General features: G+C 35.6%; 1 protein-coding gene across 5 annotated transcripts in view; it reads left to right on the forward strand.

Annotated features, from left to right (window-relative positions):
* The window catches only part of DYNC2H1 (dynein cytoplasmic 2 heavy chain 1), a 264211-nt gene that overhangs the window by 9746 nt on the left and 230754 nt on the right, over positions 1 to 23711 (forward strand). For all 5 annotated transcript variants that reach the window (XM_031460657.2, XM_031460654.2, XM_064492852.1 and 2 more), the window contains exons 4-17: positions 4263 to 4381; positions 5353 to 5497; positions 6264 to 6496; positions 8834 to 8968; positions 9067 to 9180; positions 9294 to 9405; positions 9739 to 9863; positions 11013 to 11188; positions 13228 to 13423; positions 18124 to 18219; positions 21365 to 21517; positions 22078 to 22176; positions 23218 to 23357; positions 23442 to 23670. In XM_031460657.2, the coding sequence (XP_031316517.2) occupies positions 4263 to 4381; positions 5353 to 5497; positions 6264 to 6496; positions 8834 to 8968; positions 9067 to 9180; positions 9294 to 9405; positions 9739 to 9863; positions 11013 to 11188; positions 13228 to 13423; positions 18124 to 18219; positions 21365 to 21517; positions 22078 to 22176; positions 23218 to 23357; positions 23442 to 23670 (2072 nt within the window). The remainder of the gene's footprint in view (positions 1 to 4262; positions 4382 to 5352; positions 5498 to 6263; positions 6497 to 8833; positions 8969 to 9066; positions 9181 to 9293; positions 9406 to 9738; positions 9864 to 11012; positions 11189 to 13227; positions 13424 to 18123; positions 18220 to 21364; positions 21518 to 22077; positions 22177 to 23217; positions 23358 to 23441; positions 23671 to 23711) is intronic.

A 23711-nucleotide genomic window follows, 5' to 3' on the forward strand; every position in this document is an offset into this window, starting at 1 on the left:
TTATTAACTTGGGCCCTTTCTCTTTGTTCCTTGATGAGTGGCACAGTTTATCAATGCTGTTTATCTTTTCAAAGAACCAGCACTTAGTTGCATTGATTTTTTTTCTATTTTTTTAGTCTCTATTTCACTTATTTCTGCCCTTCTGATCTTCAGAATTTCTTTGCTTCTACTAACTTTGGGTTTTGCTTGTTCTTTTTCTAGTTTTTTTTAGGTGTAAGGTTATGTTGTTTGAGATTTTTCTTGTTTCCTGCGGTAGGCTTGTATCACTGTAAAATTCCCTCTTAGAACTGGTGTTGCTGCATTACATAGATTTAGATTAATGTGTTTTCATTTTCTTTCATCTTCAGGTATTTTTTTATTTCTTCTATGATCCATTGGTTAGTGGCATATGATTTAGCCTCGATGTTTGTGTTTTTCGCAGTGTTTTCTCCTAGTTGATTACTAATCTCAGAGCATTATGGTCAGAAAAGATGCTTGGTATGATTTCAGTTTTCTTAAATTTACTGAGTCTTATTTTGTGTCCTGTCATGTGATTTGTCCTGGAAACAAACCATCGCACTTGAAGTCAATGTGTTTTCTTCTGCTTTTGGATGGAATGTCATATGTATGTTTATTTTGTCTAATGTGTTTAAGGCCATTTGTTTGCTTATTGACTTTCTGTCTGGATAATCTGTCCATTGATGTAAGTGGGGTGTTAAAGTTCCCTACTGTGATTGTATTACTGTCAGTTCTCTTTATGCCTATTAATACTTGCTTTATTTAGGTGCTCCTATTTTGGGTGCAAATATATTTATAATCATTAAATTTTTTTGGTGGTTGATCCCTTGATCATTATGTGATGTTCTTTATCTCTTGTTACAGTCTTTGTTTTAAAGTCTATTTTGTCTGATGTAAGTATTGCTGTCTGGCTTTCTTTTCCTTTCTGTTTGCGTGGAATACCTTTCCTCATCGCCTCGTTTTCAGTCTGTGTCTTTAGATCTGAAACGAGTCTCTAGAAGGCAGATTCATATGGCTCTTGTTTCTGTATCCATTCAGCCAGTTTAAAGGAATTATTGATAGGTGTGTAGTTACTGCTGTTTTATTAATTGTTTTGGGGTTGTCTTTGTAGTTCTTTTCTATTCCTTTTGTTCTTTTCCCTTGTGCTCTGATGACTATTTTTAGTGTTATTTTTAATCCCTTTCTCTTTTGTGTGTGTGTGTATCTGTTAGAGATTTTTGGTTTGTGGTTACTGTGATGTTTCTGTGTTACAATCTCTCTATGTGTGTGCATATATATATTTATGATTACTTTAGGTTGCTGATCTCTTAGACACAAATACTTTTATTAACGCTGCATTTTTAGTCCTTTGCTCCATGTTTACTGTTTCTGACAGAATATTTTACATCTTTTTGTGCATTTCTTACCTGCTTATTGAGGACATAGACCATTTTCCTACTTTTGTCTTTTAACTTTATGACTAGCTTGATAGGTGGCTGATTTACTACCTTTAATGTGTGTTTGCCTTTACCAATGAGGTTTTTCTTTCACAATATTCTTGTTTCTAGTCATGGCCTTTTCTTTTTCACTTGGTGAAATCCCTTTGGTGTTTGATGGTGCTGAACTCTTAACTTTTTTCTCATATGTAAAACTCGATCTTTCCATCAAATCTGAGTGAAAACCTTGTGGGTTTTAGCTTTTTCCCTTTCCTCACTTTGAATGTATCATGCTAGTCCTTTCTGGCCTGCAAAGTCAGCTTTATAGGATAGCCTTTAATGACAGCCTTGTTCCCTTGTAACTTGTTGCTTTTCCTTTGCAGATTTTAATATCCTGTCTGTCTTTAACTTTTGCCATTTTAATTACAGTGTGTCTTGGTGTGATCCCCTTTTGAATTGATCCTCTGTGCTTCCTGGACCTATATGTCTGTTTCCTTTCCAGGTTAGGAAAGTTTTCAGCTATTATGTCATTAAACATATTCTCTGCCCCTTTCTCTCTGTTCTCTTTGGAACCCCTATAATGCTAATGTTATTAGGCTTAACGTTGTCTTAGAGGTCTCTTAAACTGTCCTCATATCTTTTTATCCTTTTTTATTTTTCTCTTCAGTGTCAGTGACTTCCATTTACTGTCTTCCAGCTCACTGATTTGTTTCTCATTATCATCTAAACTGTCATTTCCTTGTTGTATAGTTATTTAGTCATTGTATTCCTCATCTCTGTTTGGGTCTTAAGCTTTTTATTGTGTAGTTTGCTTATCTCTACTTCATTAGTTCTTTTCATGGGGTTTTATCTTGTTCTTTTGTTTGGAACATATTATTCTGTTTTATTTTGCTGATTTACTGTTTTTATTTCTGTGTATCTGGTAGGTTGGTTGTTTCCCGACCTAGAAGAATGGCCTTTTGTAAGGGATGTCCTGTGTGTCCTAGCAGTACATGCCTCTCTGGTCATCAGAGCTATATGCTTGAGGTGTGTCCCCTGTGTGGGCTGCCTGTGTCCTTCTGTTGTGGTGGGCTGACTACTCTGGGTGGTCTGCTTGGCATGGCTGGTCCTGGTCTGGTTGGTTGCCAGGACCTGTTCTGTGTGGAGGCTCTTGGCTACTGATGGTCAGAGTAGGGTCCAGGCTTTAATAAGCTAGAAAGAGGATTCCAAATTGATGCTTACCAGCACTAGTTTCCATGTGGTAGACTGTGCTCCCAAAAGTAGCTGCTGCCAGTGTCTGCGTCCTCAGGGCGAGCAGCAGCTGCCTCCTGCCTCCCCAGGAGGCTCTGGAAGATCAGCAGGTGGGTCTGACCCAGGCTCCTTTCAGATTACTTTCATATTCTGCCCTGAGTCCTAGAACATGTGAGATTTTGTGTGTGCCCCGCAGAGTGGGGTCTCTATTTCCCACAGCCCTCTAGTTCCTCTAAAAGTAACCTCCACTGGCCCTCAGAGCTAAGCCTTCCAGGGACTCACCGTCTTGGCGCAGGACTCCTGGGCTTGGGGCCTGGTGTGAGGCTGGGGCTCTTTGCTCCTTGGGGAGAACCTCTCCAACTGTAATTATTGCCCTGTTTGTCTGCTGCCCCCTCTGGGGCTTTGTGTCTTCACCACGCTGCCTCTCTGCCCCTCCTGCCCATCTTGTTGTGGTTCCTTCTTTTCTGTTTTCAGTTGTGGGAGAGCTTTTCTGCTAGTCTTTTGGTCTTTCTCATCAACAGCTGCTCTGTAAATAGCGGTAATCTTGGTGTGCCCATGGGAGGAGGGGAGCTCGGGGTCTTCATACCCCACCATCGTGGCCAGTCTCCTTTTGGAGCTTCGTCCATGGCCACCAGGAGATTGGATGAAACAAAATGGGGTGTCAGGGGGATTAGCTGTCTGTGGGATTAACTTTGGTCTCTAATTTGCTTCTATTTTGAAATTAAATTACAAACACTGATTGATTGAATTTCCAATTTGGATGATATTCCATAGCATGAATGGTATTGGAATTATATTTAGGAAAGCTTTATGTTGGAGAAACAAAGTCATCGATAAAAGGTGCTGGTTGACAGTTTAGACATGAATGGTTTACAAAAGCATATAGAAAAATAAACTCGATGTGAAATATAAATTTGATGCTGTTTTTGTTTCTGGTGTATTTAAATAAGAACTTTTTGTTCATAGAAATTGTAAAAACTTAGTTTCTGTACATCCTCAAGAATTGAGAAACGAGAAACGTACAAAGTCAGTGCGTGAAACCAGTAACTTTCTGGCTTTTCATTTTCAATTGATATTTCTTGTTTCTTTTTTCTTCTTCTAGTTTTATTGAGATAATTGGCATACAGCACTGTATAAGTTTAAGGTGTGCAGCATAAAGATTTGACTTACTTACATACATCATGAAATAATTTCCACAGTAAGTGTAGTCAACATCTGTCATCTCATATAGATACAAACAGAAGAAGATTTTTTTCTTATGGTGAGAAATCTTAGGATTTATTCTCTTTACTACTTGCACATATAACATAAAGAATTGTTAATTATATTTACCATGTTGTACATTACATCCCTAGTGCTATTTATCTTGTAACTAGGAGATTTTTACCTTTTGACCACCTTTGTCCAATTCCCCCCCCACCCTACCCCCACCTTTGATAACCAGCAATCTGATCTTTTTCTGAGTTTGTTTGAGTTTTGAAGTATAATTGACGTACAAAACTATGTTAGTTCCTGGTGTACAACATGGGGACTTTATCTTTCTTTACATTTCAAAATGATCACCATGATAACAATTGATATTTCTTTTTTTTTTTTTTTTTCCCCTTTTCACTTATACAGGTATTCTCACACCAAGTGATGAGTTCCAGTTCTGGATAGAACAAGCTCACCGTGGAAGTAAACAGATTACTAAAGAAAGAGCCAGTTATTTTAAAGAGTTATTTGAAACAATTGCAAGGGTATGTGATTCATACATAGTTATGAATCAGGCTTTTGATAGAAGTACTTTAGCATTCAGTTTTTACTAGATTTACCTCTGTTTTAAAATCACTTCTTGATGGTTGTAGACAAAATATATCCTTCAAATGTGGTAGGGTTTACTTAAGATGTGTATTTAACTTTAGTGCAACTTAGAAACCCAAATTTTTAAAAAAGTTAAATTCTAATCTTTAGTGAATGTTTTTCTCAAAGATTTAAGTACCTCTCTGCAGGTAAAGTGGGCAAAACAAAACCCTAATACTAACGGAGGTTTATCCATGTGGAGGTAATAAGTTCTTTGAAAAGAATGTTCACTTTATTCAAATTAGCATTTTGGAGGAATCTGAAATATAGAGACTTAGTTGGTTACTTATTTGATTATTCCTTGATGTATCTACAGAGAGGTTAAATAAGTAATCATTTTAAGTATTTTTTCAAAAATTATTCTTTTTGAAATAAATATATAGTAATTTTTTATTCATTCATAATATTTCAGTAATATTTGAAGTGTTTGGAATGGATTTAAACTTTTTTGTAACAATGATGAAATGTAGAATAGCTATGTGTGGGTAACATTGTGCAACATAGTAAATGAATGAATAAAGATAGGTAAATTGAAATGGGTCAGGTATACATGGCGTTAAGGCCACCTCCAGTGAGTGAATGAAAGAAGTGTCTCCAAATTTAAAGGAACTTAGGCCAAGGGTAAAAACAAATTTATAGACTTTATGCAATTCTTATTTTTTTCTTCTAGCTTTTGTGAAATTTATGTTTGTGAAGGAGCTTATAAGGTATTTGCATAAAGAAGTAATATATCAACTGGTAGCAGAAGAGGAGAAAGTAACCTGGCAGATATTAGAGCTGTAGCATTTGAAAAAGTCTGAGTAGTTTGACTATATTGCTCAAGGTACAAATACGATTTTGTTTAAAGGTGAATGCCTCTTGATTTTAGGAGTTTTATAACTTGGATGGTCTGTCCTTACTGGAAGTAGTCGACTTGGTGGAGACCACTCGGGATGTTGTAGACGACGTGTGGAGACAGACGGAGCATGACCGTTATCCTGAGTCACGGATGTTGCATCTCTTAGATATTATAGGTACTAGAAAGAAAACTTTTTGAAATTTTGGAAGCCTGCCTTATTTTGTTTCCTGTTTTTCCCTTTAAGTCCTTATCTAAACTGCTCCTTAGTGTAATAATTGTGGCTTAAAGTAACTCTTAGAGCAAATCATATAGAATTACTTAAGTAGATATTTGTATATAGTTTAATTTAAATCATTTATCAAATTCTTTGACAATTAATACAACTAAATTAACATAGATTTTTAGTCACTATGCATGTATTTAGACTTTATTTTGTAACAAAATGAAAAGCTTAATATATATTGTCTTATCCATGGATATTGAAAGTATATATACTTTTTTATTTTGAAGTACATATACTTTTTGACCAAGACTATACCTTTCTCATTATTATCCTGAGGAAATATTAGACACATACACAAAGGTGTATGTGCAAGGATATTTATTACAGCATTGTTTGTAAAATGAGAGAAACAAATAGCAGTTGAGAACTGGTTAATGTTATATCCATACAGTGAGCTCTGCAGCTTTTAAAAAATGTATATATATTTCTGTGCTTGAAAGATATACATAATATATTGAAAGATGCAAAAATACAAATATGTGTATGTATGTGTATTAAAAAAAATTTCTTATGGACAGTGCCAGTGTAAGAGGATGGATGTGATATTTCATAGTTCTTTAGTTTGCTAATTTGTATAGTATTTTACCATAAGCATGTATTATGCAAATATTCAGTAAAAAGATACATTCATTAAAAAGTTTGTTTTATGTTTTATTAGGTGGTTCATTTGGAAGATTTGTTCAGAAAAAGTTGGGAACTTTGAACCTATGGGAAGACCCTTACTATCTTGTGAAGGAAAATCTGAAAGCTGGTATTTCAATTTGTGAGCAGTGGGTAATTGCCTGTAATCACCTAACAGGTCAGGTGTGGCAGCGCTATGTTCCTCATCCATGGAAAAATGAGAAATATTTTCCTGAAACACTTGCCAAACTGGGCACACGCCTTGAAGAGGTATCATTTGATTATTTGGATATTTGTTTGTAAGTGTGAAGTAGGTCCTCACTTGTTTGCGAATGTGTTTTATAATTAATAAGCACTACTCGTATCTGATAGAAATTTAACTTTTGGGAGAGAAGGAAAGTTAAAGTGCGATGATTTGTGGCCGTCATGTGGTGCAGTAGCAGATGCCCAGCGGGGACAAAATCAGTGCTGGGTTCCACTTCCTTTCTTTCTCTGGTGTGTGGCTATTCAGCTTGGAAGTTGTGAACTTCAATTTTGTTACTCTTTGTTGTCCATGTGTGGAAGCTCTCAGACTTTCTTTGGTCTTGAAATTGTTTGTAAGCAGGAATGGTTTTTTAGGGAGTACACAGTGGACATATTTGAAACAGCTGCCTAATTTACATAAGTTGTGAGTTTCAGTGTGGAACTTACACGTCGAGCTTGAAGGGCAGGCAAAATGAGAACGTGCAGAGGCTGCAAAGCTGGCTTTCCTTTTGTGCTTAGGGGAGCCGGAACTCTTCGGGGGTTGTTGCTATTGTTTTTAATCTTTCTCATTGTGAGAAATTTTAAAAAATACACAGAAATAAAATAGTATAATGAATGCCAGTGTATCTGTCACTCAATTTCAGTGGCCACTGACATATTTGATTCCTGCTCCATCTTTGTCTCCCCGCCTTATTTTTTTTTTTGTTGTTGTTGTTTTTTTTTTGCTGAAGTATTTTTAAAGCAAATCTACAAAATCTTATACTTTCACCCTTAAAATATAATCATGATACTAATATCATGCCTAACAAAATGATAATAATTTCTTAATATCATTTTATACCTAATAAAAGTTCAAGTTTCCTGATTGTCTCAGAAAAGTTTGTAGTTACTAGAAGCTAGTTTTATGAACCAGGCTGCTTCCTAGGCGACACTACAGTTCTTACACGTGACATCGGGAGGCACGTAGTGCCTGGTTTTCCTCCTTTCCGTGAGTTAAGTGTGATCACTGGGTTCACGTGTGATGAGGCTGGCCTGTCTGTTGTACTGCTCTTCATCAACTTTTTCTTAATGATTGATCATGAGGAGTTGCAAAATGATGACTTTCTGATTCTTTTGTTCTCTCTGCATTTATTAATGATGACGGAATAACATTTCCTCTGTCATAGTTTTTACTCTGAAATATAGTTCGTGCAGAAATGGCAGTATAGACAATTACTTTTTTCTTTTTATTTATTGCTTTTTACTTTTTTTTTTTTGTAGGGGGGCAGGTAATTAGGCTTTTATTTTACTGTTTATTTACTTATTTTAATGGAGGTACTGGGGATTGAACCCAGGACCTTGTGCATGCTAGGCACACACTCTACCACTGAACTATGCCCTCCCACTGTCTATCGCTTCTTAGAACAATGAACAATGAGTTAGTGTCATAGTAAGTTCCATAGGCAATCAATGAAATGTTTTTAGTGGTATTATGAACCTATGAGTTTTTTTATTTGCGAGTTTCAACCTATTTTACTTATTACTGTGCTCAAGTTGTCCCATCTTGGGGCAGTGAGTACCCTTTTAAAGTTGGCTCTGTGTCATTTTGACATGAATCCAGTGTTTCTTTGATAACTTACTGACTTTGAGGCCCCTCAAAATGTACTGACCCATCTTGTACATTTTCCATTTCATACCTGGAATTAGTCCTTTCTCCAAAGATCCTCCTACTTAGTGGAAAATAGTACTTAACAACAACAATCTAGCTGGGGAAGTGCTAGATGGTATTTAGTTATTAATGCTTTTAGGCCTTCTCAGTAGACAGCATTGTTAAATTGGCATTTTTGCTTTTATCAAGAGAAAAATAAATCATGAGTTTGTACTGATATTTACAGCTCAAATGGAAGATTACAGCAGTTTTAGTTAACCTTTTTGGTTAGCTTTTGATGATTGGTAGAATTAAATACAAAATACAATAATGTTTTCCAGCTGTTTGTAAGTTATACATAATGGAGTTAACATACGGTTCATTGTTAGAAGTGCAGTTTACTGCGGAATGATGAAGATTAGAAGGTTTTACTATGTTAAGGAGGAGAGACTCTAAAACTTTCCTTAAATGAACCTTGAACATAGTTTGAAAATGTTTAGATTTTATGTCTTCACTAGAGTTGAGCACAGTGGTGGTAGTAGTGCGATGATACAGTGTGTCTTCGCGCATCACTTCGATTATAGATGAGTAGTAATTATCAGACTGTAGTTTCAGTTTTATTCATTTCAGAGAACCTAGGTTAAAGAAATTCTTGCCTAATCTCTTTAGATTTTAGACCTATTTATGCTGCTTTTTTGATTTAAGTGAATTTATTGTTTCAATATTTTATGTTTCAGGTCTTGGCTGTTAGAACGATTCATGAGAAACTTCTGTATTTTTCACCTGCCAGTGATGAGAAAATCACATGCCTGGCTCGAGTGTTTGAACCTTTTACTGGCCTGAATCCTGTGCAGTATAATCCATATACTGAGGTTGGAGAGATACATATATGTTTGTGTATATAGTTTCCTGTTTCTGTTCTTTTTAAAGGCAGAATTTTAAAGTCTAACCATATTGTTAATTTGTTTAGCCTTTATGGAAAGCTGCAGTGTCTCAGTATGAAAAAATTATTGCACCTGCAGAACGAAAAATAGCAGGAAAACTGAAAAATTATATTTCAGAAATTCAAGATAGTCCACAGCAGGTAAAATAATGAAGGATTTCACTTTTAATATTTCCCTTAAGCTATTTTAGGAGATACTCATGTTTTTACCAAGTTGATCCTCCTGAGATGAACATATACTTATTTTATATTAGCTTCTTCAAGCATTTCTGAAATACGAAGTGTTGGTGAAGCGTCCAACTATAAGCAAGGAACTGATGTTAGAAAGAGAAACTTTACTGGCAAGACTTACGGACTCAGTTAAAGGTAAGAGTTTATCAGAAATTAGTGTTTGCTTGAGAAGATATTTTTTAGGTTACTTTTTTCTTTGTTGTATACCATTTAGGATTAAGAGATTACATTTTATGACCTCTATATGCTGAAGATTAATTTACTATTTCTGTGATAAATGATAGATTTTTTGGATTAACTGGTTATTTTCTTCCTCTGACTTGATACATGGTAAAAACTCTCTGAGGATAAGGGACAAACTCATTATTTTTTTGTTTACAACATTTGACATAGTGCTTGGTACTTGGGAGGCATTTAGAAAATGTTTTCTAAATGTGTGTAATCATTTATTTGATTTAAATTATATAGATTTTCGATTAGATTTTGAGAAACGATGCCGTGGAATTCCTGGTGATGCATCTGGACCACTTTCTGGCAAAAACCTTTCAGAAGTTGTCAATAATATAGTTTGGGTACGCCAGCTCGAACTGAAGGTATTGCTTTTAATAAAAGTTGAAGAATACTAATTTTAAAATGTGCTAAATTAGTGTAGAAGGCACTCTAAAACTGTAGCGAAAACATTAAAAAAATTGTCTTGGCATATCTAATTTTCATGTAAAAATGTAGAATTTTGAAAGTGAAAAATATGAAGAACATTATTTTCAAAGGATTTTTTAATTCTTTGAAATGTGTCATTGCAGAATCTTGGTAGGTGCAGTCTGTCTGCAAGTATGTTTATGTAAATAAGTCATTCTAGGTTGAAAGGCAAGTTAAAGGGGTGAAATATTCTAGTATTGCCCAGAGTAGTGGCAGCATATAGACTTAAAGGACTATGATTTTAATATCAAAGTTAAGGGGAGAGGGTATACTCAGTGGTACAGAGAGTGCTTAGCATGCACGAGGTCTTGGTTTCCATCCCCAGTACTTCCATTAAATAAAATAATAAATAAATAAACTTAATTACCTCCCCCCCAAAACAAAACAAACAAAAAACCAAAGTTGACCTAAGAATCTTGTGTGCTTACTAGTTAGTATGCAGTACAGTGTTTTGCACTTGACTTGTGCAATAAATATTAATTGGCTGTAATGTATCGTTAAGAGTAAGCAGATAAACAATACTATAAAGTCTAGCATATTTGAGAGTTCTACCTATTCAAGTTTATATTTTTGATGTTTTGTTTTCTGTAATATCCTGCCTAATCTTGTCAGTCAGCTTTCCAAGATGCTGCAATGTTCTTTGTACAGTTGTGGAGGAAAGGCATTTCTCCTTTAATTGGCATTCAAATTAACCTAAATCATTATTTGGGCTATTAACCAGAGCATTTAGTAAAGGGCTCAAATTATTGCTTAACATGTTTAGGAGTATTGCTGAATCCTTGGAATTTCACCTGTATTTCCCTTATATTACTCTTTAGATTATGCCTTACATGTGTTATCCTCAGTGTTCTGTTATTCTGAGGTTGTATAATTCAGAAACAAAGTAGGGGTTGATATTCTTAAATTCACTGGCAAATCTTCCATTTTACTGCTTACAGAGGAATGGGAAAACAATTTCTGAATCACAGACCAGAGAAGGAGGCTGGTTTTATGGTATTTTTGTTGTAATTTAAATAAGAAATATTCCTGTAATTTGGCTTTTTAAGGTAGATGATACCATCAAGATTGCAGAGGCTCTTCTGTCTGACTTGTCAGGATTTCGATCTTTCCATCGAACTGCTGAAGATGTCTTAGACCAGTTTAAACTGTATGAACAGGAACAATTTGATGATTGGTCCAGGGATGTTCAGTCTGGTTTGTCTGATCCCAGGTCTGGTCTGTGGTAAGTATACGTATTCTAAACAGTGAAATCTACACAAGAATCTTTTCTTGTGTTATTAATCCAATGACAAGATGAAATGAATCATCTCTACTCCTCTCTCCTTTCTCTAAAGTTGCTGCTGCTTTTAGTATTTTTGGGGGGGGGGAGGGATGGGTTTAGTTTTCGATGATCAACTGTTAAGTCTTTAAGGTTGGAAATTTTGATTGCCTTCCCCTCCTTCTCATATCTCTTCCCCAGAACTACAGATTCCCATTCTGGAATTAGGCTTCCCCTCTCCCTTGGTTTCTTGTTACTGGTATACATATATTTTCCTACATTTTAATGTTAATATTTTATATATACTGCTCCCCACCATCACACACACACACACATACACACAAACACACACATTGTAAACTAAAATTTCATTATTTTTAAACTCCTTGAGATGAAGGGTATTTCTTCATGGTGTCCAACACAATAAGTTTTTGGTAAATAGTTATTAAGCTATATTGAATGTAATTTAACTGGTTAACCTAATTATTCTAATGCCTATTTGAAATGGATAGTTTAGAAAAACTAGTGTTCCTTTGTTCAGGTCAACTTTCCCCAGCATGTTATTGTCTGTATTTTAGAAACTTGTAATTTTTTTAGAAGCTTGCTATTTTTTAAAAGTAACTTTGGTCATAATAGAAAGTTCTTTTTGTTTTCCCTATACTACGGCACTGAATAATTAGGCCAAAAGTGTTAGCTTTTAAACTGAGTGAATAATTTTGTTTTCCCTTTATCTTGCATTTTGGTTCTGGAGGAAGAATAAAAGAATCAAAAGGTGCTGGGGCATAATGATTATAACTTTGTCATTTAACTCTTTGCCTTTCTATCCCAAAACTAAAATATGAGAGATGCTTCAGGCATCTCCTGTAAAAAAAAAAAAAAAAAAAAAAAAAGGTAGAGTTCTTTAGTCAAGTATTTATTTTGGGAAATTTTCACCCTTTTACCACTGTAGCTCTGGTGGAGATCCACTGTGTGTGGTAGCTTACATGCCACAAGGACTGAGACCTGCAGTAAAGAAGCCCATTTAACCTTCTTCAGCCTCTTGTTTCCCATTTGGTGATGCAACCCCTGACTCTTGCTTTTTTTTTTTTTTTTTTTGAGTAAAATCTATTATTGTTCCATAGAGTCAGGTGTGTTTTAGAAAATATTTTAGAATGTGCTGGTGTGTAGAGACTCGTTTTGAATATTCAAATAAAGACAAAAAGCGTCACTGTTAGTTTCTGACAGGCTTTAAGTTTTTATAGGAAAGTTTGGGCTAAATCATTATTTTAAGCTATTTTAAAGCATCTGCTTTTTATTATGCTGTATTTTATGTGTTACTAAGTCAGCTTCACAGATTCTGTTCATCACTTATCAGTAGCTTACTTTCTAAGACTTGCAGTTTCTTCTAATTGTGAAAGTGATTTGAAAGGAAGAGCATTATATAAACCTGATCCTGGAAGAAGAGTCATGAAAACATAATACTTCAAGTTTAATTTAGCTTCTCATTTTCACAGTCCATGCTGACTTGAGTGCCCCAATGTAAAAATTTACTATTGTGGCTTTTAGAAGAAACACAAAGAAAAGGCAGTCCTTACATAGCAAAACGTAGAAGAATGAAACATATGAATATCTCTACTCCTACTATTTTGATGTTGTTTATTACTGACCCTTTAATAAAAGTATTAAAAACCAAATAAGCTGACTTAAAAATCCTAAGGTATCTTTTAGAAAGTGAATCAAAACCTTTTTTCCTTTATGATGGGTATGATGTCAATTTTAAGTCTTAGTTGAAGATTGAAGTCAGAAAAATCAATCTCAAAAACTGCTTTGTTGAAATACTAATGTGATGGTATATTTTGGATATTGTAGTTTATCTGAATTATGAAATACTATGTGGAAAAAATAACTTGAAAACTTTACTTTGAGTTAATATATTTACAGTAAAGTTGTAAAAAACTTATGTTTTTCATTAGTCAAGAGTGAGAACATGAAATTTAAATAAAGTTATTTATTTTGTTTTGTAGTATTGAGGCTAATAGTCAAATTATGGAATTGGACCCTAATGATGGATCATTAAGAGTGCATTATTCAGATCGGTTGGTGATTCTTCTGAGGGAAGTTCGTCAGCTTTCTGCACTTGGCTTTGTTATTCCTGCCAAAATACAGCAAGTTGCAAACATTGCACAGAAATTCTGCAAGCAAGCAATTATTCTGAAACAGGTATGAAATCATACTTTTGAAAACATGGCTATTCAGAGTTCATTAGAATATTTTAAAGGGCTTTGTTCTCTGCTTTTGATTTTGTTAGGCTAATAGAATAGCACTGTTAAATCTTGTGAAGTTATTGTTTGGTAAATGACTGCATTACAAAATTTGCTTTGTAATTTCCTATATGGGAATTTATTAATGTGAGGTATTACTGCTTTTCATTCTAAAAGCACTTGTAAAAGTAGAATATTCTTTCTTTTTTCTTCTTTCTTTCCTGTTACTGTCATGGGTCTTAAAGTACTTTCTAAGTAAGGGTCCTCTCCCTGCCTTCCAGGGGCAGATTCTTTGAAACTACCAAGCAGATGGATTGGTCTGTTTTTGGTCATTTCCTTGGTCTACACGTTCCACATGTTGCCATCAAATCATTTACCTGTTTAAAACCACTTGTTACTGCCTCACTGTCCATCTCCTTAGCATAGTATACAAGGCTCTTCTCAGTCATGCCCTAGCACACCTGCCTGGTCATGGCCTTCACTCCCTAGACCCTTCCCGTCATGTTCCACCCTGTGCATCAGTGTGTGCAGCTTGGCTCCTCTCTGAACGTGTCTGTGCACTGATACTTGTTCCCTTTGATTGGAACACTCAGAATTATCCTTTAATTCCCAACTCGCAAGTCACTTTGTTTGTTGTGTCTTTTGTTTGATTGTTCCTAATTTTGTGTGCCGTGTGCACATCACTCTTAAAACACTTTTTTATAGCGTTGAAATTTTTCATCTTTTCTTTCACTGGATTAATAGATCTTAGAGGGCAGGAACAATATCTTGTGTATTTTGTCTCTATTTATTCTTTCATCCAATAAAGATTCATTGAGCACTTATACTGCGAGGCACAGTGTCCTGAGGATATAAAAATGAGTACAGTAGTGTCATACTTTGGTACAGGGTTTCTCAGCCTCAGAACTTTTGACATTTGGACTGGCTGTTTTGTGGGTGATGTCCTGTGCCTTGTAGGATGTTTAGCAGCATCCCTGGCCAGTAGCACCAGCCTAGTCCTGACAATCAAAAATGTCTGTAGACGTTGCCAAGTGTCCTCCTGGGTTCAGATCAGCCATGGTTGAGAACCCCTGGTCTAGTGGGAGAAAGCAAACCAAACACTGAGTTCTCATTAAATATCAGGCCTTCTGGTAGATGCCTTATTTATGTTATTTCAATTAATCCCCCATTTTCACTTATCTAACTGGGGATCAGATTTGTAACAGTTTTCCCAGTGCCACACAGTAAGTTATGAAGCTGCGATTTGATTCCATGTCTCCCTGACTCCAAAGCCCATATTTATTCCATTGCAATTCATATAGTGATGACAGATATATGAAAAAATAGATATAATACTTAATATATTATGAGTGCTATATTATAGATACATGTTCAGAAAGTCCCATGAAAGAATAGAGGTGAAAATTTTCAATTATTTTCCTGGGCAGAGGTAAAGGTCACGTGAGATAGATCTTTACAGGGGAATGATATTTGATGTGAGTCTGGAATAGTATACATGTTTTCTCAAGAGCACAAGGAGGAACAGATAATCATTTCACATGGAGGGACTATATATTCAAAAGCAGAGGTTTGCTCACTTCTGTATCTGAGATATTTAACACAATAAAAGCTCAGGTGAACAGATGGTCATATAGTAATTGATCCCTTGATGAACAGCTGGGAGAATCCAGCTGTGTGTGCCTTTACTTCGGAGCACATATATAACCAGAGTAGAGAGTATGAAGTAGGTGCTGGATAGATAACAGTAGGGCCAGCCTGCTGTCATTGTGTGTGTTCTTTTGCTTCTAGTTTTCCTAACTGGCTTTTTCTTGAATTATAGTTGTGATATAGAATAGAGTGGGTATCCCCCACCAAAAATATGTATTTTTATGCATACTAGTGAAAAGAATTGACTCACTATAAAATTAGCTGAGGAATATTTTTTACACACCTACTCTGTGCCAAGAATTCCATGATGTGGTTGGAGATAAAAAAGTTAAGACAGTCTCCTTAAATTCCTTAGATTCTCTCCATAGTATCTACTTGCTCTTGTTCCCTGAACCTCTCCTTTTTCCCTGGCAGAGCTGACAATGTCTTTTGTCCACCACTATACCTTCTAGTAGGTATCTCTTTTTTGATTGTTTAATTCAACAAACGTTTATTGAATGACACTAATTGGGGAGATAAATAGCAAACATATGGACAATACAGTGTTAGGTAGTGATAGGCAAGTATTTTGAAGAAAAAGAGAACATGGTAAAAGGACTGTGACAAAGACTGCTGTTTTATACAGAGTGGTCAGGGTAGGCCTGAATGAAAAGGTAATGAAATGACATGATATAAACTGAGCAAAAGTACCATGCAGATGTCTGGAGGAAGACTTTGCAGGCAGAGGAAGTGAGTGACATGTGGAAAGTTCCTTAGGGAAGACTCGTTTGGGTTAGAGAAACAGCACGGAGGCCAATTTGGCTACAATGCAGTGAAGGAGAGCTTTGTCGGGGGCTAAAGGCCAGTTTATGTGAAATGTGCCAGAGTAAGGGTTTTAGATTTGGATTTAATTCTTAAGTGTGTTGGGAAACCATTGGAAGGTTTTAGGTAAGAATTTTGGGATTTTGCATTTTATTCTCAAATATATTGGGGAATCACTTTACAGTTTTGAGTAGGCAAATATATGATATGATTTATGTTTAAACAAGGACTAAATCAATCAAACCAAGAGCTAGTTTTTTGAAAGAGTAAACAAAATTGACAAACCTCTGGCCAGGCTCACCAAGAAGAGAAGAGAGAACACACAAGTAAAGAAAATAAGAGATGAAAATGGAGGAATTACAACCAACACCACAGAAATACAAAAAATCATAAGAGAATATTATTAACTATATGGCAATAAATTGGACAACTTAGAAGAAATGGACAAGTTTCTAGGAACATACAGTCCACCAAAACTGAATCAAGAAGAAACAGATCATTTGAACAGGCCAATCACTAGAAGTGAAATAAAATTGGCAATAAAAAACTTCCCTGCAAACAAAAGTCCAGGACCAGATGGCTTCACTGGGGAATTCTATCAAACATATAAAGAAGAGCCCAGACCAATCCTCATTTTGGAAAAGTTTGAGATTGAAGAAGAGGGAATGCTCCCAAACTCATTCTATGAAGCCACCATCACCCTAATGTCAAAGTCGGACAAAGGCATTACTATGAAAGAAAGCTATAGGCCAGTATCATTGATGAACATAGATTCACAAATCCTCAACAAGATATTAGCAAACAATCCAACAACACATTAAAAATATCATACACCCTGATCAAGTTGGGTTTATCCCAGGGACACAAGGATGGTTCAACATACGCAAATCAATCAACGTAATACACCGCATTAACAAGAGAAAGGACAAAAACCACATGATCCTCTCAATAGATGCAGAAAAAACATTTGATAAAATTCAACATCCATTTATGGTAAACTCTCACCAAAGTGGGTATAGAGGGAACATATCTTAACATAACGAAAGCTGTTCATGACAAACCTACAGCCAGCATAGTACTCAATGGTGAAAAGTTGAAAACCTTCCCCCTAAAATCTGGAACAAGATGAGGATGCCCACTCTCACCACTGCTATTCAATATAATATTGGCAGTCCTAGCCATAGCAATTAGAGAAGACAAAGAAAGAAATGGGATTCAAATTGGAAGAGAAGAGGTAAAATTGTCATTATATGCGGATGACATGATCCTATATATCAAACCATAAAAGTGCCACACAAAAACTAGAGGGGGGAAAAGGGTGGGAAGGGATAAATTGGGAGTTCGAGATTTGCAGATACTAATATATAAAAAATAAATAACAAGTTCATACTGTATAGCACAGGGAACTGTATTCAATATCTTGTAACTTATGGTGAAAAAGAATATGAAAATGAATATATGTATGTTCATGTATGACTAAAGCATGTTGTACACCAGAAATTGACACAACATTGTAAACTGACTATACTTAGATTTTTCTTCTTGTTTACATATATATTTTTAATTTAAAAAGGACTATTTTGGCTCCACTGAGTGTTTTGAATAGATAGCAGGGCCTCACTGGAAACAGACAAGTCAGGAGGCTGCTGCACTGGTCTTGCGAAAGGAGAGGGTGCTTGGATTGGGGTGGGATTGACGGAGGTGGGTGAAGTGGTTGAATTCAATTGGTATTTGATGGTATAGTCAGTAAACTTCACTGACGTGGGGTGTGAGAACGGTTAAGGACAGCTCAAAGATATTTTTCATCTGAGAAATAGATAAATTATTGTATACTGGAAAAGGAAGGAGCAGGTTTGAAGATTTGCAATAATAAAGACTTCAGTTTTTTAGCACTTACTATGATTCACTGGTTTCCTCTGTGTTCCCTATGAGACTATGAATGTCTTGATTCCAGGGACTAGGTTTTATAGTCTTTGTTTAATTAGTTCCCAGGATACGACTTGGCAAATTATAGGGACTCAACACATATTTGTTACTTTTGTAAGTTAATAATGCATAAATGCTGTACTGGAGATGAAAAACTAATTTTTTTGTTTAATTTTGAAATTGAGAGAAGAGTTACTTCCATTCAAATCGTTAAAAATGAAGAACAATTTAAAATTAAGTTTGATATTTGTGATTAATTATACTAATTGGAATTTTATTTTGTAGGTGGCACATTTTTATAATTCTATTGATCAACAAATGATTCAAAGTCAGAGACCAATGATGTTGCAATCTGCTTTAGCATTTGAACAGATCATTAAGGTAAATGGACTTTTTATGTTATTATAATTTATGTTATTATAATTCACTTTACATGTGAAGTATTTGTTTCTTGCTTTTTTAGTATACCCTTAGCTTAACAGTCAGGGATCGATCTAAGGCTTTATTTTGCTCTACAGTGACTTCCTTCACTGTTAACAAGTGATATTTTTTACAGCTGTAGATTTAAACGTTTTAATGTTTCACATATTTTGCTGCTAATTTTAATCAGTTGAATTGAGATATATATATAGTATACAGATTTGTATGCTATTATATTTATTCACTGAAGTGTGAAGTCCTTTTGCATAAGACTCTTTAAAGCTTTTCCATCATCTCCTGATTTTATAATTGAAAGTTTTATTTGCTCTATCCATGCTTATTTAAATATCCACACATAAGAAATTGGGAAAACCAACAATAGTTTTTAAACTGTTGCTATGTGACTGCTCACTTTTTGAAATCTATACTTTTAGCCTTCATATACATGACATATTTAAAAAAAAAGCAGAAGAGGAATATACCCTTTTATTCTTTTGTTTGAAAGTGGACAGCTTGTTGTGTCATGGTTCTCAAGAATACCCCCAGGTTCTGTGGTTTGGTGGTAGGACTCCTGGGACTCGGGTACAGTTGTACCCAGGGCTGATTTATTCGTGATTTATTACAGTGAGAGAGTGTAAAGTGAAATTAGCAAAGGGAGAGGTACATGGGGTGCAGTTCTGGGGAAACCAGCTGCAAGCTTTTGAGTCCTCTCCCAGTGGAGTCACCTAGGGCACGCGTAATTCCTCCAGCAACAAAGCGTAAGACATGTGAAATGTCGTCTTACTGGGAAAGATCATGAGTGACTCAGTACCCAGGCTTTTATTAGAAACTGGTCATGTAGGTATTGTCTGCATAATATGTACCAAAATTCCAGACTGCCAGAAGGAAATCAAGTGTTCAGTGTAAACATATTGTTTAGGGGCAGTGAGACACTTGAAAAGTTAGAGTGGTGGGAACTCTTCCAAAATCCAAGTTCTCAGATGCCGGCTGATGACATCTTTCAAGCAGACCTTTTAACGGATAGCATTCAGATCTGCTGGGTTAACTTTTTTCTGCACACTAGTTCTTAGGCTTAAAATTTATTGGAAGTTAGATAATTCATATTATAGATGTCATTAATTTTTTTTCTTGTTGCCATAGCACAGTATGAGTTTATAATGCAAATTTTCAAAAATAGAGATAAAAAGAAAAAAAATGTTTTATGATTGTACTACCAAGAGATGGCCATTAGTAACAGTCTGGTGTATATCCTTTTAAACTTTTTCTGTGTATATTTACAAGTGGACTTTTTGAAAATGGAATAATACTTTATTATTTTTGACCTTTTCCACCTAATAGATAGTTTTAAATGTAAGCATTTAGAACGATTTCTTTGCTAATAAAAACATTCAAAATCACATCTGTTGATACTCCTAAAGAGAAAACTTATTTTGAGAAATTGGGTTGTGAGAAGTAAATAATTACATTTAGTGTATGTTAAGAGAGAGACATAGTGGGAGACAAAAACCAAGGAGAAGGAACACTAAAGCTTTTTGCACTCCCCTGGCCACGTACTACGCTGGAGAGCAGGGACTTTATTTTTATACTCTAGCAATACAACAGTTAACTAGTGTGTAGTAATTGGTAAAGGCTTTTGAACTGACTCACAGAGTATGCTACTGAATTTATTATAACCTGTTTAGTTTCGTTCATTCATCCACTATTTATTGGGCATTTACGAAATGCCCGAGACTTGCTATGCCTTGCCATTTACCGGTTCAAGTGAAGTATAGGAACCTTACTTCTATTTAGGTCTCGTTACGCTCTTCACTTCTATGTATTTGTCTTAGGTGTTTATTTCGTATCCTCTACATACATAGAACACCACATCACACAGGGTTTGCTTTAGGCATCCAATATAATTTAAGAACCTCATGAGAAGGACAGTTTATTTTTTTATGTTTTCCTGATCCCAGTGTTCTTTTTTCCCTTTCTGAAGTTCCAGGTTTCTTTTTTCTTTTCTTTCCTTTTCTGTTTTTTTAATCATTTTCTTCTTATTGAGAAAATTTCCTTTAGTCATGCTTTAAAGATAGGCTTGCTAGAGATGAATTCTGTTAGTTTTCTTTTGTCTGAAAATGGTTTTATTTTCTGTCATTCCTGAAGGGTATTTTTACCAGATATAAAATTCATGGTTGATAGTTTTTTGTTTTTTTTTTAGCACTTTTAAAATATTGTTCCACTTCCTCCTAGCCCTCATACTTTCAGTTGAGAAATTCAATTCATTTATATTTTTGGTTTCTAAGTGAAGTATTGTTTCTCTCTGAAGCAGTGAGGTATAGCATGAGGCCAGGGTGAGTGAGTGTGTGTATTTTCAGATTTCTGCTGGACCCTGCGGGTACCCTCCAGACAAAAGTGAAACATTGTGCTTTTTGCCCTACTGACACCTTCCTGTGAAAGTGGAACACCAGCTGGCCATGTCTGGTTGCCTCCCAGCAGGATATAACCTCGCTCCCTCCTAAGCCCTGTTGACAGGGTCGGGAGGATGTGGAGGATGTTGCACACTGCTCTGTTGTAGCATCTCGGGAGTGGAAGCTCAGCTCCCCGTTAAGGCCCGCCGACATAAACAGAGGATGGATGGTCAGCTCTCTGCCTGGTCTCTTTGAATCTGCAGAAGGGGCAGGTGTTGGGGTGGAGTAGGGTGGGTATTGCTAAGAAGGTTTTCTGTTGTTAGGCCACTGGTTTCCTTGTCCTTCGGCCAGAGGGAGCAGACTTCTCTGTCCTGGAGGTGGTTCCAGGTTGGAGGCTCCTCCAGCTTCCTGTCCTGGGTATATGGGAGACAGCAGGAGGCCCAGTGTGCTGTTCCTTAAATCCCAAGATTTTGAGGCTCTCCACCTTCTTATTTCTACCTTTGAGTCTTCCGACGCTTGCTTGTTATGTCCGGGGATTTTTAGTTGTAAGAGGGAGAACTTGGAAGCAATGGGGCTACTCAGTCTTGGCCAGAATGCCTTATCATTTATAAAATGCAAGAATTACTGTGTGCTCTTTTATTGCAGGTCAGTGTTAGAGGTCATTGGACTTATGATGCAGAATGTTGAATCTTATCAAAATGTCATTTGTTGTACCTTAGAATTCAAAAGCGGGAAGTGGGGGAAAATCACAAATCACTTGGGAAAATCCTAAAGAATTGGAAGGCTACATCCAGAAACTCCAAAATGCTGCTGAACGACTTGCCACTGAAAATAGAAAACTGAGAAAATGGCACACTACATTTTGTGAAAAGGTATATTTTATTTATAAAATGGAATAAGCTATGAATAACTTTTAAAAATAATTAGGCTGTAATTTTAAATCACTTATTTGGAAATAATTTAAGACTTAGTTGCAAAAATAGTACAAACAGTTCACACTTGCCCTTCACCCAGCTTTGACATAATCATAGAACAGTTATCAAAACGAGGAAATAGGCTGTTCTGAATTTACAACTTCTCCCACTGATGTCCTTTTTCTTTTCTAGGATCCGATCCAGGATCCTGCCTTGCAGTTAATTGCCGAGGCTGTCACCTTGTTTCTCGTGACTTTGATACACTTCCGTTGAACACTCGTCAGTTATTATTAGACTGTCCCTCCATTTGATCTTGTTGGATTGGGGTTGTGCAGTTTTGACAGGAGTACCACAAAAGTGATGCTCTGCCTTTCTCAGTGCGTTATCTGGTATTGATATGTCTTATAAGTTGAATTAACCTTGATCACTCGATGAAGGTGGTGCCTGTCAGGTTTTTCCGCTGAAAAGTTACTATTTTTCAGGTGGTACTCTGACTGTTACGCTCTCATTTTTAACAGGTGGTAGTTCTTATGAACATTGATTTGCTTCGGCAGCAACAGCGGTGGAAAGATGGATTACAGGAGTTGAGGACTGGCTTGGCAAGTGTAGAAGCACAGGTACAGTGTCTTTTAATTGCTGTCTACACTTTGAGATGTGACCTTTTCAGAATGTGAATATATGAATTGATGAAAAATTCACAAAGGTTATCTATAAATCTTTACTAATGAGTTCTTTGTAAATTCAGAATTTGACTGAATTACTTATAAAGACTGTAAATTAATAATGTATTTATATTTAAAAAGTATAAGACTAAATTCCTATTTGTCTTAAGGAATGCCAAATCCCTCAATTTAGACTTTATAGCGTTCTTGAGTTGGTGCTTAAATATCTATCATTTGTTAGTTTTCTTGTAGGTGATTGCTATGTCTGTTGAGTTGTGACAAAGTTAAATTTAGGCAGAAGCCTGAAGACTGAAATAATGTTTTCAGAATTTTTTCCCTTTCTTGGGGGGTAAAATGTCAGCTCCACACGTTTTGATTTGAAGTGAACTATGTGAAAGTAGTTAGCGTAGAAGCTACCTAGTAGGTGGTAGTGGGATCTCAGTGCAATATGAGGTAGGTATCTTACACACTTGCTTACATTTTCCAGTTCTTAGAACTTTAAGAAAAAATAAAAACGAAAATACTAGAATTAACGATTTACAGTTATATGGAAGCAAAAAACTACACTTCTGAGCATTCTTATATTTTAAATTTATCATGTTGTTAAATGTGCAGAGGGTTATTTGGGGAGGGGAAGGGAAGAGAAGAATTACACTTGATGGGGATTTTTGCAAAAGGATTAAGAAATTTACAAAATAAACCATCGTTTCTGTTCTTTTTTTTTTAGGATCATAAAATAAAGTCCACATAAAAATGCATTTGCTATTAACTTGATTTTGAAAATCTTACTGATCTTTTTGTGTATAAGTACAAAGACTAGAGCTTTTCATATTTGACTGTGTATTCAAGTAGCAATTAAGGAATTGCATGTTTTAGGGTATTTAAAATGAGGTGTTATTTTGCTTGTAATTTTATTGTATGTGATGTGAAAGCATTATATGAAAGCTCATTCCAACACCTAATTATTAAATAAACAATATGAATATAACACACTAGGGATTCCAAGCAAGTGACATGCATGCGTGGAAGCAGCACTGGAATCATCAACTTTACAAAGCCCTGGAACATCAGTATCAGATGGGCTTAGAAGCACTTAATGAGAATCTGCCAGAAATAAACATAGATTTAATATACAAGTAAGAGTTTTTAAAAACCCAGTTTAATTTTCAGTCTATAATTTTCTAATAGTTTATATTTTAAAGTTATTTATTTGCTTTCAGACAAGGACGGTTACAGTTCAGGCCTCCTTTTGAAGAAATCCGGGCTAAATATTACAGAGAAATGAGGAGATTCATCGGCATCCCTAACCTGTTTAAGGGAGTGGGTGAGGCAGGAGATGAAGCTATTTTTTCTATTATGATTGATAGAAATGCGAGTGGATTTCTGACTATCTTCAGCAAAGCAGAAGATCTGTTTAGGAGACTGTTAGCTGTTTTACACCAGCATAAGGTATGGAACATGTAATTTTCTGTCCAGTATAATATTTCATC

Source organism: Camelus dromedarius, chromosome 12 (assembly GCF_036321535.1).
Source record: "Camelus dromedarius isolate mCamDro1 chromosome 12, mCamDro1.pat, whole genome shotgun sequence".
Classification (NCBI taxonomy): domain Eukaryota; kingdom Metazoa; phylum Chordata; class Mammalia; order Artiodactyla; family Camelidae; genus Camelus; species Camelus dromedarius.